The sequence below is a fragment of the Mya arenaria genome, chromosome 10 (assembly GCF_026914265.1).
Source record: "Mya arenaria isolate MELC-2E11 chromosome 10, ASM2691426v1".
Lineage (NCBI taxonomy): Eukaryota > Metazoa > Mollusca > Bivalvia > Myida > Myidae > Mya > Mya arenaria.
In genome coordinates, this window is record NC_069131.1 from 21,399,479 (window position 1) to 21,419,659 (window position 20,181).

At 33.7% G+C, this 20,181-nt stretch overlaps 1 protein-coding gene across 2 annotated transcripts in view; it reads right to left on the reverse strand.

The window, feature by feature from the left end:
- Nucleotides 1–825: 825 nt before the first annotated feature.
- Nucleotides 826–20,181, reverse strand: part of LOC128206481 (sal-like protein 2) — a 94,425-nt gene continuing 75,069 nt past the window's right edge. The window contains exons 5-7 of one of the 2 annotated variants that reach the window (XM_052908933.1): nucleotides 8,881–8,985; nucleotides 7,814–7,934; nucleotides 4,818–4,891 (exon numbers count right to left, since the gene is read on the reverse strand). In XM_052908933.1, the coding sequence (XP_052764893.1) occupies nucleotides 4,864–4,891; nucleotides 7,814–7,934; nucleotides 8,881–8,985 (254 nt within the window). In that variant the 3' untranslated portion in view covers nucleotides 4,818–4,863. Of the gene's footprint in view, nucleotides 867–4,817; nucleotides 4,892–7,813; nucleotides 7,935–8,880; nucleotides 8,986–20,181 lie in introns of those variants that run through there. The other variant, XM_052908966.1, reaches the window with a different exon arrangement.

A 20,181-nucleotide genomic window follows, 5' to 3' on the forward strand; every position in this document is an offset into this window, starting at 1 on the left:
TTTTCAAAGGTTAATAATACATTCGTAAATAAATAAAAAGGCTGCGAATGCAACTTCGAGGATGTTTGAACTGATATGCATTAAAAATATAATAAATGTATTTATGATATAATAATATGTATTTAATTTTGTGCATAATATTGGCTTGACTACCAAATAAAAAAAAATGTTTTGTCGATACAACCTATTCAGATATATTTTACCCTCATGACAATAATATTTTACAAATGATTATGCTTGTGACATTTCAAAAAAACATAAGGTATTACAAGTCAATATGGATCTTACGATTTTTATGATTTTGTACACCGACAAAATGGACGACGAATTAAAAACATTTGACGTTTTGGCAAAAATTAAAACGAAAAGACATGCTTTCTTAAAATGTACAGGGCTTTTAATTGTGTGCAATGTCACTATAAGGATGCATGTCAAAATCAGCAAAGTCAAGTCTAGAAAAACAGACACCATGAATGAATAAGGAATGAATACGGATTCAATGTGAACTAAAGGTAAACTATAAGGATGTTTTTAACCAAAATGGTAATGGTTAATTAATAAAATACTTATTGATTGCCCTTTCGGGCTCAGGCAAATACAGCGAACCTCGGACAAGTGACTGAGCCAATATGAAAATACGTAATTAATAAGGTTATACTCTATTTTTAAATTAAAACTTTTATGTTGCTTTATATACTAATGATTTGCATTTTTAACTGAAAAGTTTTTTATTATAACAGTTTTTTTTTTCGAAAATGCATATGCAAACACAGAGACTTGAATGTATGATGCAGATCCCAACAGCTGCCCCTGGCTTACTTTTAATAGTTGCCTGTGGCCTCAGTTGGGTAAAATCAGTCTTGACCCTGAAAATAAAGAAAATACAACAATTTATGGGCTGCTTAACACGTCATGGAACACAATTCAACTATTAAACATGATTTGTCGACGATATTTCAACTTTCTATAAAATCTAAAAATCCACTAGGGTAATATAATTGACAATTCATTCGGTATTGCAGAAAAAATACAGTTCTAGTATGAAACGTTTAGGTTTTAGTGGGTTACGAACCCCCGCCGGTAAAGTCAAGAAAAAAATATAGTACACCAAGACTTGAACCTCTTCAGCACGAGGACTTTCATCTATCGAGGTGATATTTTGACTTATTGGCCATACATTGATCACAGCTCGTGATAATATTAATCAATCAATTACGCAACATCAAAGCTGTTGACGCTAATCTGAAAATCGATATTTAAGCAATGTGGTTTTCAAAATCGATATTTAAGCAAATATCAACGTTTGATGAAGAGTTCCAGTTTCAATATTTTATTTTTTAACACTCATTAATATTTGCTATACTTGCTTCTGTCATACACAAAGAGTGCATTTTACATAAACAAGAGCGAGCAGCTTTCTGTGAATTTTCACTAAACAAAATCATTAAATTTTCATTCGAAAAAACATTAAGATTATTTATTTTGGAAACAGGAGCTTATTTTCTATAAGTTAAAATTAATTTCACTTGAAAGTGCTCAGGATTTCTCTAGTTATTTGTCCAGTCTTATCTGGCAACTGCTCAGGTAATTTTTGCAAAGTGCTATAATCTTCCAACGTAAGTACCTCATTAGCACATAGTTGGTTAGTTGGGCGTTAGTGGTCCAGTCTGGACATTCCGTTGGTATTTCCAAAACATTTCTTTTGAACAATCATCGTGTGGATCTCGGGAATCTGCCAGACAGTATATGAGACTCTATGATAGTTTTGGACTGGCTCTCATTGTTTTCTCTAATAATTTAATCCTAAGTTTCACAGGAACTTTAATATAGATTCTGTATCGAATAGCCGAAACACGATTGTTGAACAAAGCCCACGAACACAGATTAAATGCAAGTAGAAACATATAAGATATATCATTTTTATACGTCGTATTATGTACTTAAAACTGAACATAACTAGTTTTGGGAAATTTGTCGTCGAAAGGTTTTTGTTTCTCAGTTGCGTACACCTATGACTTAAACTGAATTCCGAAACAGAGCGAATATATTAACAGTCAATCGGAACGCCTTGGCCTATCTTCCAAAGCTTGCCAGAGATCGCCGAGTGATTTCCTTTATTTGACATCCATATTGTAGATTACTGCGTTTTTGTTTTGTTTTTTGGTTTTCCTTATTTATATCAAAATGTTTTAATAACATCAGACTACGCAGAAAACCCACATTATATAGAGAATGATAAGTTAGTGACGTGGATGGAGAAAGTTTATCTGACAAGGCGGACGAATTTATCGGGTGGGCCGATTTCAATGTCAATTCAAAACAGAAAGCCTTTGAAAGGTTTATAAACATAGAACTGTAACTACACAATTATCTATTCATTGGACCATACTTCCGCAAGTCACAGATCACGGTTGAAGATCACGAGTGTGTAGACAATCGCCACATGTCCAATTGATTTACAATGTAATTCAGAACTGCGCCGGCAAAGATAGACTTCAATTTCTGATGTAAGTGAAATATTGTAATTCAACACTGAAATGTAACAAACCGTCATTTGCGGGTGAAGTAAATGTACATGCAAATAAATTGCCTATTTCTTTTGGCAGCGGCATTTTCATGCTTAGTGATGATATTAACCGGGCGAGTGATTGTTGTGGTTGGTTGTTGGATGACGAATGATTCTGGAACTGTTTTTTCAATAAGTCAACTAATGCTGTGTTGTTTATTTCTATTCTTTCATACTGCATACATCTATGCCGAATTTAGTTTTATAGTTAAGTTTTATTCATACATGCACTCTGTGTTTCCAAAAGATCTCTCATTACCAGAACTTACTTAAGAGAGTATAATTAACTCGGTTTAACTCAGAGAGTATAATTTCATTGTTTACAACAATACTTAGTAAAATACCTAAACTTTGTATCACATGCATAAAATATGATAGGATTAATAACGCTATTCATAAAGGGCATGCGCAGGGCAATTTGTATTGCAGGAGAGAGTTCAAGGTCATAGTCACGTGATTCACTACGCAATGTAAAGATGGCGGCAAAATATGGAGTAAAACATACGACAAAACCAACCGTAACGGCTAAAAGCATCATTACAATTTTCCTATCAAAGCGTTGCTCAGATATTGCCTTTCATTAGAGGCTCCCCTGTTCAAAATCTCCTAGATCTTTGTTAGAATGTTTGGCTAACAGATTGTCCTCAGATTTGTTTGGCCTCAATCGTCGGAGGCGGGGCGAACTTGAGTTTGACGATATTTCAATGCTTCTATCCCAACGTATAGTAATGCTTTGGGATGTTTTCAGAACCTTTGACCTGATCTTTTGTGTTATATTACCCTCGAATGATATTGTATCAAGATCGAGAACAGTCACATTGGGTTCGTGGTTGTCGGCTTTGAAATACACACTTGGGCCTGGATTACGTCTCGCTGATCAAATAACTTTGGTTTGACTTCTATGGTGCCGCAACACTTTTAGTATCTTTCCATACATAAATAAGAAGGTCGCCAGTATTACAATAAACGTAACTCCATCGATCAAGTGTGATATCAAAACGACATGTTGTTGGTTATCCTCAACTGAACTAGTACAATAGTCCCCTACGATGTACGACATATTGCCGTAATTCCACGATATATTCACGCTTACAATGTCATTAATTATAAACACCCGTGCGGACATAAAACTCGAAACGATGAAAGCACAGGTTACGAAAAGCTTTGCCGACTTGGTACTGAACTGCCATCCCTGTGGTTGACATATCTTTCTATACCTGCAAATATTCGAACACTTTCCATTAATACATTTATTTCTTTAATAGTGATATCAAAGTTTAGCAATGGTGTCACTGATTACAAACTATTCCGTGATAGCCCAGGATGGGAAACGTAGATTTAATGGGTTTATACTAATTTATCTGAGCTCAATTGTGAGGACAATTGGAAAATGAATTGAATCAATTTCGAGTATGTCACCTTAGCATGAACAATGTTACAAATCAACGACTGTGTAATGGAGAGACGGACACATATGACTTTATATGCACAAATTGTATGTCAAAATATGTTGTACCTATCATAATTAACGTAAATACAATGGTTGTTATCATTATCTTATTCAAACAGGATAATGATGCTGTGTTATAATTTAAAACTGTTACCTGTCTAAAGATATGGACCACAGTATCATTGCAGATGAAAGCACAATCATGTGGTTAATATAGTAGGCCCCTTTACAGAGATACTGCTTTGAGTGTTCAATGTCCACATACAACGCCCCGACTGTGGTGTTAATTAACAAACACGCAAACAAATCAAATACCCCTTTTGCAGTTATGAAAACTGTTGTTGATCGCTTTTTCGGTCTTGATGCGTAATACGTTATAGTCAAGATATTTCCAACAATGCCAGTTACGCTTTGAATTATTATCCATGCAATCAGAGGGATGTATTGTTCAAAATGATCTTTTGCGGCGCTCTCCAAAATATCCTTGTCGTATGCAGACAAATTGCTTTGAAACATCTTGCTAACACTACCACTTTTCTTAATACATTTATCACTCCAGAATCTATCAATACGCAAATTAAAAGCATGTGTTGGCAGTTGAAGGTTATAGCTACTGTATATTTTTATAATTATTATAACAATCAATTTAAGGAAGAAAAATCATCCTTTGACTTCCTCACTTCCGCATTAAAACATGAACGAAAGATCGAACAATTGAAATTCTAAAGTTCGTATTAAGTATGGACTTACTCATACCTCTAGTCAATTGTATTAAAGAATGAACATACATATAAACAAAATGCCACTTCTATTATTTATGACCAAAACAAGGACAATGACATGTGATTTATCGAATGACATCGGGCGCGTCAGTTCTGAAAAGGTAAAATAGTATTTTCTACAAATATTTGCTATACTTCTATTAAATTGCATGTGAAGTTTCGAACAAAGCTTATATAACTGTTTGTTGATTTCATATACAGAATGTTTGATCTACAAAAAAAAAGGTTTGAAAAGCGTAACCTCACCAAAATTATAAAAATAGATACGAATCAATAAGGAGTTAGGATGAAATAATATGAGCAACCAAACCTGCTTTGACCACACTGAATAGATTATGTAATTAGCATCAGATTCCAAATTCCGAACATACCACCCAAACAACTCTCGATGAAAAAAACACATTATCAATCATTCAACTTGACTGTTTGAAATATATACCGCTTGTACAAAGATTTGCAATCGTGAAATTAAAAAAAAGACAAAACATTCACATTGTAGGTTCACGAATTATAAAATTGTTTTGGGTGTATGATATTCATTTCAACGTATTCATATTAGTTCAACAATAGAAGACGAAAACTAGAGAGAGCACAAGTTAAAAAAGGCCTATGAAACAATAACTCTTTTGCAAATACATGCTCACGTTCAACGAATGCTTATTACAATGTACCAAACAACGGTTGTGGTTAGCGCACTCGCTTCTCCAAAGGCGTTCCAGGCTTGATTTCAGGCTTGGGCGTATGTTAGTTCGGTTCGTGATCATAAATACGGACAAATTGGTGTTTTTGGTGTACTCCGGGTACACTCGTGCAGCATCGTGCCAAGAAGAATGACCTTTCAAAAGGAATCCCAAGCTACATCTTCACATCAGCTTCAAACCAAGTTTCATCACTATCCATCAATCATAACTAAAGTATTTGGGCGGAAACCGATGTTTAACACCCCTCCACCGACCGCCGAACGACATCCTCATTCTAATAACCATTTTCGTTGAAAATCTGGTGAGAACACTAAAATTTATTTTAATCAAACACGTAGTTGCTAAGTGTATTAATGCAAATTTTGAGTTTGTTTGTTCTTCTGCTTTTCACTATTTCAACCCAACCCCTCATCAACTTTCAATTCAGCCATATAAACAAATGAAATTTGACTAATGATTCCAAGTAGATATAGGCATCCCAAAGGCTTTTGACAATAGATAAAGCGATTTAATAGTAATCGGTCAAAATGTGATTTTATTCCTATTAATCCTTTATATACATGTCTTTTGCAGAAGTCATTGTTTTACTGCATTAAATGTTCAACTTGTGAAACATGCTCCATCAGCTGCATCTTGAGAAAATTTAATATATATATATTGGGTTAAAAATTATGGATATTTTGCCTTCTATATTGACTTTTTTTTGACGGGTAGTTCGCGTTATGGGGAAAACTCTGATTAATATGATTAATTATCATTATCATTCTTTGTTTAACATATAAATGTTCTCAAAACGGACTCGTATTTCACATTTAACCTACTTGTTACTGTGCGAGTCGAAATATATCCCGCATTGTACAATAAAAGCATTTCGACAAACTATGGGACCATAATTGAAAGTTCATCATAGCATTTGAGAACGATTTTTTATACATATCATCATCATTGTTAATTAAAATGTTTGACATGGAATAAATAAGTGTGATGCTAGACTCTGGTTTCATGGAACAGTTAGTTTGTTTCCAAAAACTGTTATTGTTATAGCTTAACAAACGACCATAACAAAACACATACATTAAAATTGGACTTCACTTGAAAAATGATGCACACCGCATCGAGTAAGTTATCTTAGCATTGTATTTAAAATGTCAAGATTGTATACCGTCCATTACAATCGAGGTTGTTTGCAATGAAAAATGGCCGAGGTGTTCCAAATGGCCGTCAAGACAGTGTACTCCCTAATTTAAATGAACTCAACGATAATTTTCCGGAAAGAAAACATAACTAGACTGTTACAGCATTCAAAAAAGACCGAAATTACCTGAAGTAACATTAACAACATTTGGACGACCACTTACGAGTGTTGCTGACATGCCATTGTCAGCGAAGGTTTATCGATTGTACTTGATTATCAATAAAATCAACAGAAGCATACAATATCGTGCCGTATGAAAATGTGTCCACCGAATATCGTAATTTTCAAAATTATGTAACAGATGCCATTGTACTCCTGGAATGTCCACATTTTATAAAACAAATACCTAAACATGTTATTAAAATATTTTCTGCAACACGATCGTTCCACTTATTCCTTACTTAATATTTCATTCGATACATACTGGATTACCAACTATATCACAACGCCAGTCCATGTTTTGCATCAATGATTTTCCTGTCTTTGACCTTTGATAATTTTGTCGTCACATTAATTTCAATGGACAAGTATCATGATAAGATATTTTCTGACGTCCTGTATCATGTCGAGTTTGGTGTGAAATGTATGCGTGTTTTTGCATCGAACGAGGCAGATGATAATGGTCATAAAAACCGCCACACATTTATAAGGGTCTGTTGATTTAATATGAGAATTTAACGCGTTTCTATTAAAAATAAAAGCAAAAACCCCTGCAAGTCACGTTTAAAATGAAATCAAAACGCAAAGAAATGTTTGTTTCAGATATGAATTACAATGTATCAAATAACTTCCTATTGTCACTGTTATCACTTTCCAATTATTGAGACAGAGTTCATGCTGAAAGTATAAATAATGGCATACTAAAAAACAATCCATGGTCTCGAAACGAAGAAATGATTGAAAACACGCAGTAAAATAACAATAATAAAGGATATCATCATCATCATCATCATCATCAGCATCATCATCATCGTCATCATCATCATCATTATCATCATAAAAATGAATACTAAATGGAACCAACTTTTGCAGTAAGAAAGAAAGTAAACGCGTTTGTCAGTCATGTTCATTGTCTGAGTGAAACGAAATAAAAATAGAAAATGTACTAAATAAACTTACGGCATTTCACACACAAAATAACATTTCTGGTGGCAGTCCAAGTCAGCCCATTTCCAGCTGTAGTGAGCCCAGTAAACCAGGCAGTCCTCACGGATGTTGAGTGCATTGCTGTTGGGCTCTCCTAAATAGGGTAAATTATATTAATAAACTTAGGGCTTAAATATGTCAGCAAATAACAAGACTTTCGAGTGAAAATATGTGTGATTCTCTTAAAATATGGCAGAATATCTGAATAAATGTAGTTGTTCAGTATATAACCAGTGGTACCTTGTAACACTCTCTTGATTAAGCAGATAATATTAAGAAATATAGGGCTTTAAAATGTCAGCCATTAATATAAAAATGTACGTAATAGTTGTAAAAAGCCAGAGTTATGCTAATTGCCAAACATGTGCGTACCAATTTGATTTCTTGAAATATTTATGTATGGCTATGTAAACGTTTGTCCCCATGACGACGGCGGGCGACACCAAGGCTATAACAAAACATCGATATGTTTCTTCGTATACTTTTACTAAAGGATTATACAAATATTGGAGTATATTCCATCTTAACAAACATATCCACACGACAACCTGTTTAGAAGCCAAGCAGTCTTTGGCTCATATAAATGACTTGAAATATTTACAATGCATTGTAACAGATGTACAAATTCGGCTGTAATAATAATAATAAATAAACTGTGTGACACACCATTATCAGTAATTAGATATACTGACAGCTTGAACTCTTAAACAAATGCTAATATTACTCAAATATTGTCAATAAAACCACAATTTCGAAAAGCGTTAGCGTCGCGATTTGCCAAATCGTTGTTTCGTGATAGATTGATAATATTTTCACGTGATGTTACCAATGTCTTTGAAAAAAAGATAAAATATCCAATTGTTGTTGTATCAGTCCTTGTGGCCGAGTGGTTAAGGCATACTAGGTTTTCTACTCTTTTTTCACTATACAGGCATGGGATCGCTCCACGATAAAACCAGAATAGTTGTTTAAACTCACAGTGTAAATTCAATATCAAAGAGTAAAACAATTATAAAATACGTATTACACTGTAGACTCACCAGGACCCCAGTCTGTGTAGTTGACCTTCTGATTACTGACATTCCAGACGAACTCCCCTTCGGTTATTTCATCTGTAGCTCCAAGCCAAACATGAGCATCTCTTGCTGTAGTAAAATTGTACATGTTATTGTCAGATGACATGGTATAAAATATTAATGATTTGGTAGATTGAGCATAGCGAACTAAGAATACAACCTCATTGGCAGACATATGTGTTGACACATTGTCAACGCAAATTTAGCACAGGGAGTATGTATCGGATGAGTGGTAGAAGGCAGAAGTCGAAATTCTATATGACTATGCTTAATGATTGATGATAACCACCATCTGCAATTTCAATAACTGAAAAAGTACGTAATATTCTTAGCCAGATACATGGCGGACTTTAATATAAACATTGACGGAAACATCATTAAACGTATTATGAATCGATAAGTTATTACACAGATCTGGGACCAATAACACAATCCTACTCCCAGCCGCTTTGAAGGTTTGCCCGGAGGATCGGTAGCTTACATATGGTTCATGAATGTCTATATTAGGCAACACATACCATTGGCAAACCTGTTGACAATGAGCCCCTTGATAAACGCGTTCTCTGAGTTATCAGTAACATCAGCAAGGTAAGCGTGCGGATGCGTAGAACAGAGCGCCTGTACATGACAAAGACGTTTGTTTTAAAAGCGAATTATATGATTGATGCACAGAAGAACCTTATAAATTTTAATGTACTGTTTTGTTTAACTCATTTTTGCAATGATCAAAACAAAACAAAACATATTGTTTGTGTAAAGATAAAACATTATAGATGGGGTTTCAAATTAAAAGCTGTGTGGCCATACATTTCCCAGTTAATAAACACGCCAAAATATCGCATTGCATGCCTCGAAACATGGTGCATTTTGTTGAAAATTACGGATATATCAGACGTTGATAACATCCCAGCATCCAATGCGATATTTTGGCGCTTTTATCAATTCCAGTAATATATATGATGGCAGTGAATATGGGTTGACTTTATCCAGTCATATTTATCATGATTCTAGCCAGTCATATCTGCCATGCCAGTACAGTTGATACTATCCAGTCGTATTTGCCATTATTTTATCCAGTCATATTTGCATTGATTCTACCCAGTCATATAGTCATATTTGCCATGATTCTATCCAGTCATATTTGACATGATTTTATTCAGTCATATATTTGCCATGATTCTATTAAGTCATATTTGCCATGATTCAATCCAGTCATATCTTCCATGCCAGTGAAGTAATAACGTTAAAAACGAAATTACCGTTGATTCTATCCTGTCATCTGCCATGCCATAGAAGACATTACGTTACCTTACATTATATCCAGACATAATTATCATGTTTCTCGATGTCCAGTCTTATATACCATGCCAGTGAAGAAATAACCTTACCGTTGATTTTTTCCAGTCATATTTGTCATGCCAGTGATGAAATAATCTTACCGTTGATTCTATCCAGTCATATTTGTCATGCTAGTGATGAAATAACCTTACCGTTGATTCTATCTAGTCATATTTGTCATGCTAGTGATGAAATAATCTTACCGTTGATTCTATCCAGTCATATTTGACATACTAGTGATGAAATAACCTTACCGTTGATTCTATCCAGTCATATTTGTCATGCTTGTGGAGAAATAACCTTACCGTTGATTCTATCCAGTCATATTTGACATGCTAGTGATGAAATAACCTTACCGTTGATTCTATCCAGTCATATTTGTCATGCTAGTGATGAAATAACCTTACCGTTGATTCTATCCAGTCATATTTGTCATGCTTGTGATGAAATAACCTTAACGTTGATTATATCCAGTCATATCTACCATACCAGTGGTGAAATAACCTTACCGTTGATTCTATCCAGTCATATTTATCATGCCAGTGATGAAATAACCTTACCGTTGATTCTATCCAGTCATATTTGTCATGCCAGTGAAGAAAGTAACAGCTCTCATCATGATGGTCCCAGCCGCTGGGACACTGGCCAACAGCAACGGTAAATAGCGCTTTGGTAAAAATAATACAATGCAATACACTATTAAAACGTATTTAACCTCGGACCCAAATTGGAACTTACCACGGAGTGAAATTCGATGCATCACAATGATATTTTAACAAACACGTACAAAAACAAACAGAGAATAAAACAATGCATTAAACGAAATAGTAATTGTTATTATTCAATCGTAGGTATATGAGAAATGTTTTGATGTCATAAATAATGAGTGAGTGAGTGAGTGAGTGAGTGAGTGAGTGAGTGAGTGAGTGAGTGAGTGAGTGAGTGAGTGAGCGAGCGAGCGAGCGAGCGAACGAGCGGATGAAGAAATAAACGAATAAACAAACAAAAGAGCGAACGAACGAACGAACTAATAAATCAATTAATAAATTTCATCGGATAGAAATATATTAGAAGTAAAGAAACAGCGGAGCAGAAGTATTTAAATATTGAATTTATTTTATGTTAAAACTTTACCTGCTGCAAATAAAATCTGTAACATTGTTAATGAACACAGGTCATCATTTCACGATAAGACGTATAAATAGTCGTCTAATACACTACATATTTACATTGTATAGATAACAAAGACATGTTGCCCAAACAAAAGCAGACCACACTAAAAATAAGGATGGAAAGAATGAGTTCGTGTAAAAATGTGCATCTGCAAATGACTATTATGATTATCTCGTCGTTAAAATTATTACCAATTAAAATGGGGAATATAAACTGGGCGATCAGGTCTCAATATCCCGAAAATACATATAAAGTTAATTCTCAAATGAGAACATAAATTAAATGAAGCGATTATGTTAAAATCTCCGTAGCACAGAAAAGAATACACTTCTTGAATTATATAATTATATCAAAAAATGTTAAAAGTTTCAATCCATTAAGTTGCATGAACCATTGTTATTTAGTAACACTGGCGAGTATGCATAAAAATAAATTGACCAAGTTTCGAAGTTCATTTAAACTTGCCCAAGATAGTGATATAGTGCAAAAATAATACAAGTTAATAATACCGCTTAAACTGTCGGTGATAAAATCATCTATTGGGTGTAAGTGCGACCAATTATCTGCTCTATCATGATTAAGTACAACATACAAGTTAATTATACCGCTTAAATTGTCGGTGATAAAATCATCTATTGGGTGTAAGTGCGACCAATTATCTGCTCTATCATGATAAAGTACCACATACAAGTTAATAATACCGCTTAAACAGTCGGTGATAAAATCATCTATTGGGTGTAAGTGCGACCAATTATCTGCTCTATCATGATTAAGTACAACATATAAGTAAATAATACCGCTTAAATTCTACGTGATAAAATCATCTATTGGGTGTAAGTGTGACCAATTATCTGCTCTATCATGATTAAATACAACATACAAGTAAATAATACCGCTTAAATTCTACGTGATAAAATCATCTATTGGGTGTAAGTGTGACCAATTATCTGCTCTATCATGATTAAGTACAACATACAAGTAAATAATACCGCGTAAACTCTACGTGATAAAATCATCTATTGGGTGTAAGTGTGACCAATTATCTGCTCTATCATGATTAAATACAACATACAAGTAAATAATACCGCTTAATCGCTACGTGATAAGATCATCTATTGGGTGTAAGTGTGACCAATTACTCTGCTCTATCATGTTCAAGTACAACATACAAGTTAATAATACCGCTTAAACTGTACGTGATAAAATCATCTATTGGGTGTAAGTGCGACCAATTATCTGCTCTATCATTCAATCATAACCATTTAATGACAAGAGAAATAAAAAATGTCGCTAATAATCAGTTTGTGACTATATTAGATTTTCACATTATATTAATGCGTGCCTTTTGCTTGCGCATAATGAACAATTGTCCTATACGACAAAGCTTCATAAAAATCGGTATTTGGAAAACCTCGGCTATCTACGCCAAACGACGAGCCCCGAGCGTATGTCGTTGCATTAGTAAAAGTAGTTCGTAATATTTATTAATTATTAATATTTATTAATTGCAGTGAATACCATGTAATTTGAATTTAATTTACTAAGTTCAAATTGATTCCCATTGAAATGTGTTATCGCATAAACCATTAAGATTACTAAGATCGAAGTCCTTAGGCTTAACTGCTTAATTGAAATGACTAAGCGGACTACTTGCAGCGTAGTTAAATATTAAGAATGTTAACATCGTGAACCGTCCATAAACATCCGAGTTTGTTTCAAAGGATAACGGCCGTGGTGCTCCGATTGCAAAATCAGACAATGTATTACATCTTTTGACGTGTCATTAACAACGTATAATTCCCCACCTTTGACTATTGCATTGGCCTGGTATATCATCAGATGCCATTTTGTTTGTAGTCGAAATCATACTATTCCTTAAGAACAATATAAGCAATTTAATCTGATACTCTCTTGGTTGTTGCGATATAAAATCGAAAATTATACCAAATGAAGGTCATTGTTTTTGTTTTTTGTTGATGATGTTGTTTATTCGCATACATGAGGTGAATTGAGATTGATACAAGGTTTTAAAATCATAATATGTATAACACAGAGACAGTAACAAATACTTGACGCCATATGTTGTGACTGCTCTTAAAGCTGCACTCTCACAGATTGGCCGTTTTGACAATTTGTTTTGTCTTGGAACGAGCCAATTTTTGCTAAAATCAATGGAAACCAGTTATATAAGACTGCTTACAAAACTTAGATTGCATATTTTTATATTTAAGTTCAAAATTTGATGTTTTATGTAGTTTATAAACTGTTAGTAACGGTATAAACCATGAAACATTAATTTTCGAACGGAAATTTGGAAATCTGCGATCTTATCTTATATCAGCAATATTATACCATTGGTTTGCAGATATTTACGCAAAAATTTGCTCTTTCCAAGAAAAAGATAAAAAGGTTGTAACAATGGTAAATCTGTGAGAGTGCAGCTTTAAGGATTTGTAATTAACATATTTATATTGTGCGATTCAAAATAGAACATAGCTGTTTTTGAATCTTGGTTACGTATTTCGAACAAAAAAAAATGTTACAATTATCAACAAACATGACTTTAAAGGGACTCGATAACGTTTTCGTAAAATTCACTTTTTTGTATAAAGTTAAAAAGTCACCATGGTTTGATGAACAATGTAAACTTTGCAAAGACGTGTTTTGTCAACCGAAACGCTTACTTAAAAATAACCCTAGTGATGTTAATCGCGTACTGTTTTTGAATGCTAGAAAAGATTTTTGCTCCGCTAAGACAAGAGCCAAACGACTTTACTATATTAAAGAGAAGTCTACTCTTTCTTCTTTAAGTAGAACAAAATTCCGAAAGTTCTGGAAATACATCAACAAATTTAAAGGATCTACAAATAAAGGGATATCTAATGACATTGGAATTGATGATTTTGTCAATTATTTTAAAAACATGTCTGACACCCCGCATCCAAGTACTTTTAATGCGGACTATTTTAATAGTGACACTGTTGATGATGTTACTATTGATGAACTTGATAGTCAGTTCACACCTGAAAAAATATGTAAAACCATTTTAAGCCTTAAACGACATAAAATATGCGACATTTCTGGAATTTTCGCAAACTTCTTTATTGACTCGAGGGTTTTTATTGCGCCATATCTTACCAAGATTTTCAATTTTATTTATGATAATAACATATACCCGGATGTTTGGTGTAAAGGTTCAATCGTGCCAATACACAAAAAAGGCGACCGTCAAAATCCCTCGAACTATAGAGGTATTACCTTAGTTAATGTTATTGCAAAGGTGTTTTCGCTCAAATTACGCAATAGAATAGATAAATGGTGTGAAGACAACGAAGTTTTTAATGACTCTCAATTCGGTTTTAGAAGTAATAAGAGTACAGCCGACTGTGTATACATTCTCCATCTGTTGATTCAGTATCTTATAAATAGTATAAACAAACTGTACTGTGCATTTATAGACTATGAAAAGGCTTTTGATACTGTAATATACAATGCGTTATGTGATCAAGTTACTTCAGTCAGGTATTAGTTCCAAAATGATAAATATGATTAAGTCAATCTACAGAAATGTTAAGTTTTGTGTAAAAAACTTTAGCAGTATGTCATTTTCTGAATATTTCGATATTACACTTGGTGTAAAACAGGGGGATTTTATTTATTTTGTTTATAAATGACGTAAAGGACTCACTTAATCTTACAGATATGACTGAGCAAGACTTAAATTTGCTGTCAATCTTTATGCTGTTATTCGCCGATGATATTGCTCTCTTCACAACGAACCCTGTTAGCTTACAACACCAATTAGACTCTGTTTATGAGTATTCGTGTAAATGGGGACTGAAAGTTAACACTAACAAAACTAAAATATGTATATTTGAAAGTAGGAAAACTGTTAACAATTTTAAATGGTGTATTAACAATAAAGCTATTGAGGTTGTTGATAATTTTTGTTACCTAGGAATTAATTTTACTGGTAACATGCGCAATGCCGTCACAATGTTACGTGAATAGGCTCTAAAGGCATATAATCATTTACTCTCTATATTTAGTAGGGTATCACTTGATGTTAAAACAAAACTTTCTTTGTTTAATTCTCTTGTTGTAACAATAGTATTGTATGGTTCCGAAGTATGGAGTATATACGATTTTAATGAGATAGACTTACTATGTAAGAAATTCTGTAAGAAAATACTTTGTGTTAAATCACACACATCTAATGTTGCATTTTAAGGGGAACTTGGACGGTTTCCCTTATCATTATATTGTAAGGAACGAGCTTTAAAGTACTGGCTTAAAATAATGAAAACTCCAGATTCGCTTATGCATATAGTCCTTCTTAAACAAAGAGACATCGGTACATAACCCACGTACTAATACTGTATGGCAAGCCTCACTAGTTAAATATATATATATAGTCTTGGTTTTGGTAATATTCTTAACGTTTCAATCCTGAAAACACTGCTTACTATCTTCATATATTAACTCAAAGAATAAGAGATCAGTATGTTCAGACATGACATGAGGCTTTATCAAATCAAACAAAAATGAATTATTATTGTATGTTCAAAACGGATTTTGTATGCGAAGATTATCTCATTTTCGTTAAGAGTGATAAATATAGAAAATAATTGTCTAAATTCAGACTCTCTGCCCACTGTTTAGAGATTAAAACTGGTAGATATACAAATAGCGTTAGGGAAAATAGAACTTGTAAGTTATGCACTCAGAACACTGTAGAATCAGAATACCATTTTATGTTATGCTGTCAGTTTTATGAACTTCTTAGAAATAAATATTGTATCAAATCAACCTGGCCAACACTGGCAAAATTCAAGTACCTTATGGGTAGTAAAAATAAGAAAACTGTTAACAACATCGCGAAATTTGTGCACCATGCTATGAAACTTAGGGAAGATAGATTAAAAACTTTAGCTGCTTCTTAGAAAGAATCATCTGTACAGTCAACATATTTGTTTTAATATATACTGTGTTTTCCTTGATATTTCATATACAGTACGTATAGACTAATTTACTAAGCATAGTAGCACATAATATATAATTTACACTTGTAACTGTCACAGTTTACAGTATCATTATCTTAATCTAGTATTATATTCATTTAACATATTTGATTATATGTACATATGTGTTTGTCTTTGCCATAAAATGCTTGTTTTGTAAATGGCCAAAGGCAAATTATGTCGATTGCCAATAAACTTTGAATTGAATTGAAAAATAAAATAAAAGCGTAGCAAAAAATATGATTGTTAAAACTACAAAACCATACTGGAACCCCTCAGTAAATGTTGGTATTTGCTCACATATCGCCTTCGAAGACCACAAGTTTTATTTGCGTTATAAGCGCTAATAACCTGTTAATAACGGCTTTGTTGTTGCGTTTTTGCGCAAATGGATCATTGACGTAATCACGAGATGCTATAAATATTATTAAAATGTTTAAATATATATTTCCATTTTGTTTATGTCCTGTTGACATAGTGTTGGAAGCGTAAGTGTTCTAGTTTTGTTCTCGACTTTACCGGCGTTGGTTCGCATCCCACTAAAACCCAAATATTTTTTATACAATAGTTGTACCTTCTGCAATTTCGATATCGATTAAAATAATGATACGATATCTGTTTTAGCTGCATTACCGGGAAAACTCGTTTTTGGTCGAAAGACGTGAGCGAGTCCCTTTAACAAATACAACAGAAATGCGTACGGAAATCTACTAAACGAGATCAGGCAACTGATCCTGCAAAATGACATTCCCATAATTATATGGTATCATAGCCTCAGGGCAAACAATAATTACAGTTATTTTCTACTTTTTTAAAAGAAAGCTCTCGTCCACTATTGTGTTCTATTGTTATCTGATCGTTGACTTGATTGTTTGTCCCCTTCTTACCAAGTCTTGATCACTATCATCAGAGAGCATTGGATGCAATTTAAAATGCATATAAAGAAAAAGTTAGCGGTAAACTTAGTTTTTCCAAATTCACAATTGTCCTTTAAACATATATTGACAAAGAATTCGGCGATAAATACATTTATTGCACATAAACTATAACTTAATGCGTTAACTGTCTTAATGTATTAACATTAAATTTATATCATTTTTATCTAATGTGGGACATTAAAATATGCACTGAAATGGCAAGTGGTGATTTATGATTGGAATCAATTGTTTATACATGGAATGTCCATAATAGTTTCAAATGCATTTCTGGTTTTTAATAACAAAACTACGTCTAGAACATTAAAATAGCCAAGGCCATAAACTATATCAACTGAAATAAATACACACTATTAGCCTAAACTATATTAACAAGCTTAACATTTATATACGAGAATACATATTTTTTCTAAAAGAATAATGATTTTGGTGTTTACATTTAAAAATAATACGTTAGCAAGCATTAATAGCGTTGTATTGACGTTTTTAGTAAAAATAATAATAACCATATTCATTTTAAACTATGTATCTAAACCACCGTTTTATGGCTTTACGGGTAATTTTGTCTAAATGAAAAAGCACATCAGTTTCTAAATTCATAACAGACCAATATACTTTTATATCGTTTTCATCAACTATCATTAAGAACAAATCCGTACTGGTAAGTGCTGTTTATTTCACTAGTATTTAACCAGAAATCAAACACCGTAAACGAATGTTACAGGGATATCGCTGATGATTACTTTACAGTCCGTTTAAGAGGCGACCTATTTATCAATAAATTAAACATCGACTTTTCATCCTGTTTATGAAACTATGTCAAGCAGTTTCAATTGCTTATAAAAGTATGCTCTACGTTCATATAAATACATATCATTTAAATTGACTTCATTTCGTTGAACTGACACCGACAGCGCTTTTGTAGAATACAGGCCGTGTTTATTATTGACAACGTTCTGCGTTGAAACACGAACCTTGCGGTATGATATAAAATAACGTAAAATAAGCTATGCAAATACTGACAGTTGTGTGGATATGGATTTCCGAAACGCATCAATGACTAAGGACGAAGTACTCGCAAACGTTCGAACTGAAACGTTTCTATCATTGCTCCCAGTTATAATATGGATGATAGTTCTTGGAATAATAGGCACAGGAGGAAACATACTTACAGTTATTTTCTACAGCTTAAAGACAAAGCCTTCATCAACAGTGGTTTTTATTCGTTATCTGGCAATTCTGGATTTGATTGTTTGTTCCTTTTTAATAGCTGGTACAACTGCTGACCTGTGTACTATTATCAATTTCAGAAGCAACATAGGGTGTAAATTCATGTATTTCTTTGATCACTGGATAGTGGTTGGTTCCGTTTTCATCTTGTGGGTTATATCAATAGACAGATACAGGAAGATATGTGTTCCGTTTGGAAAGCAACTTACCAAACGAAGCGCAAACATAGCGACTGCAATACTGTTTGGGTTTTCTCTGATCAATTCTGGACGCGATTTCATCACATATAAAGTTACTGAGGTGAATATTACCTCTGAGGATGAAAACTATCCGCAGGTGGTCGGATATTACTGCACGAATAGCGATGATAAAGATCTTGCTGTTGTAACAGCTTTTTTCCACGTGGTTGACCTTGTGATGATCGTTGGAGTGTTTCTAACATTTGTTTACACTTATGGGCGAATATGGCTTACGCTTCGGAAACATAAGAAGAAGACGGAAGTACTCCATGCCTTGAAGCCAAAGGGTAATGCCTTAAACCAACAGCGTACTCAAATATATGCCATGCCAGTTGAAAACTTAAGTGAAAAACAAGACACTGACGCGGTCAGTTTCAACCTTAACTCTACGGATGATGAAAAGAACGAGCATAAAATGAATGCCAGCAATTCATTCAATTCTGGGTTAAATATTGCAAATGCAGCAGAAAGGAAAAGTGCATCCACGCAGTTTTTGGACGTGCCCTCACGAAACACGATTTCGTTTGAAGGGGATAGCATCGATTCTACTCAAATAAAGAAGTCTGCATCTGCTATTACAGTCGCAAGTCAAACAAGTGTTGCTTCGAAAATCAGCAAAGTGAATTCAGCGAAGAAATCCGAACGAAATGTCACAATAATGATGTTTGCTGTCTCTGTCGGGTATACCATATGCTTTACACCCTATTTTGTGGTCATCTTAATCAGACAGCTTACAATTACAACGGAAGAGGAGTTATCCCCCGTCACACAGTTTTTGTTGCGGTCCCCTTTCTGGAACAGCGTTTTAAACCCTATCATATTTTGTGTGTTCAACCCACAATACAGAAAGTATGTAAGGGGATTTTTTAAGTGCAAATTCTTACCATCGTTCGATGAATACAGCTTTGCAAGTCACCAGAAATGAATTATAGTTGATATAATGAGAATGAGTACAAATATTATCACACGACAAACCTAATTTATTGAGATTTGTGCCCTTTAACCAAGATTCATATTTTTTAACTAATCATCAGTGTCATCACATTCAGACAGTGTAAGTGCACTAAACGCATTGATATGGGTATAAAACGTGTTATTTGCAAGTCAAATCCTAACGATAGTTTGATATTATCGTATTGTTCTATATGCACGATGGACAGATCATATATAAATCAGTATAAATTAGTATGTATTAACGCACGAAATGTATACCGGTAATTTACAATAAACAAGTTGATTCTTAACAAGCTTTTTACAAAGGTGTTGCCCAAAGAGAGTTATATGTATACTCATGGCCAAAAGTTGTGTCCGGTATTTGTTTTATTTGTG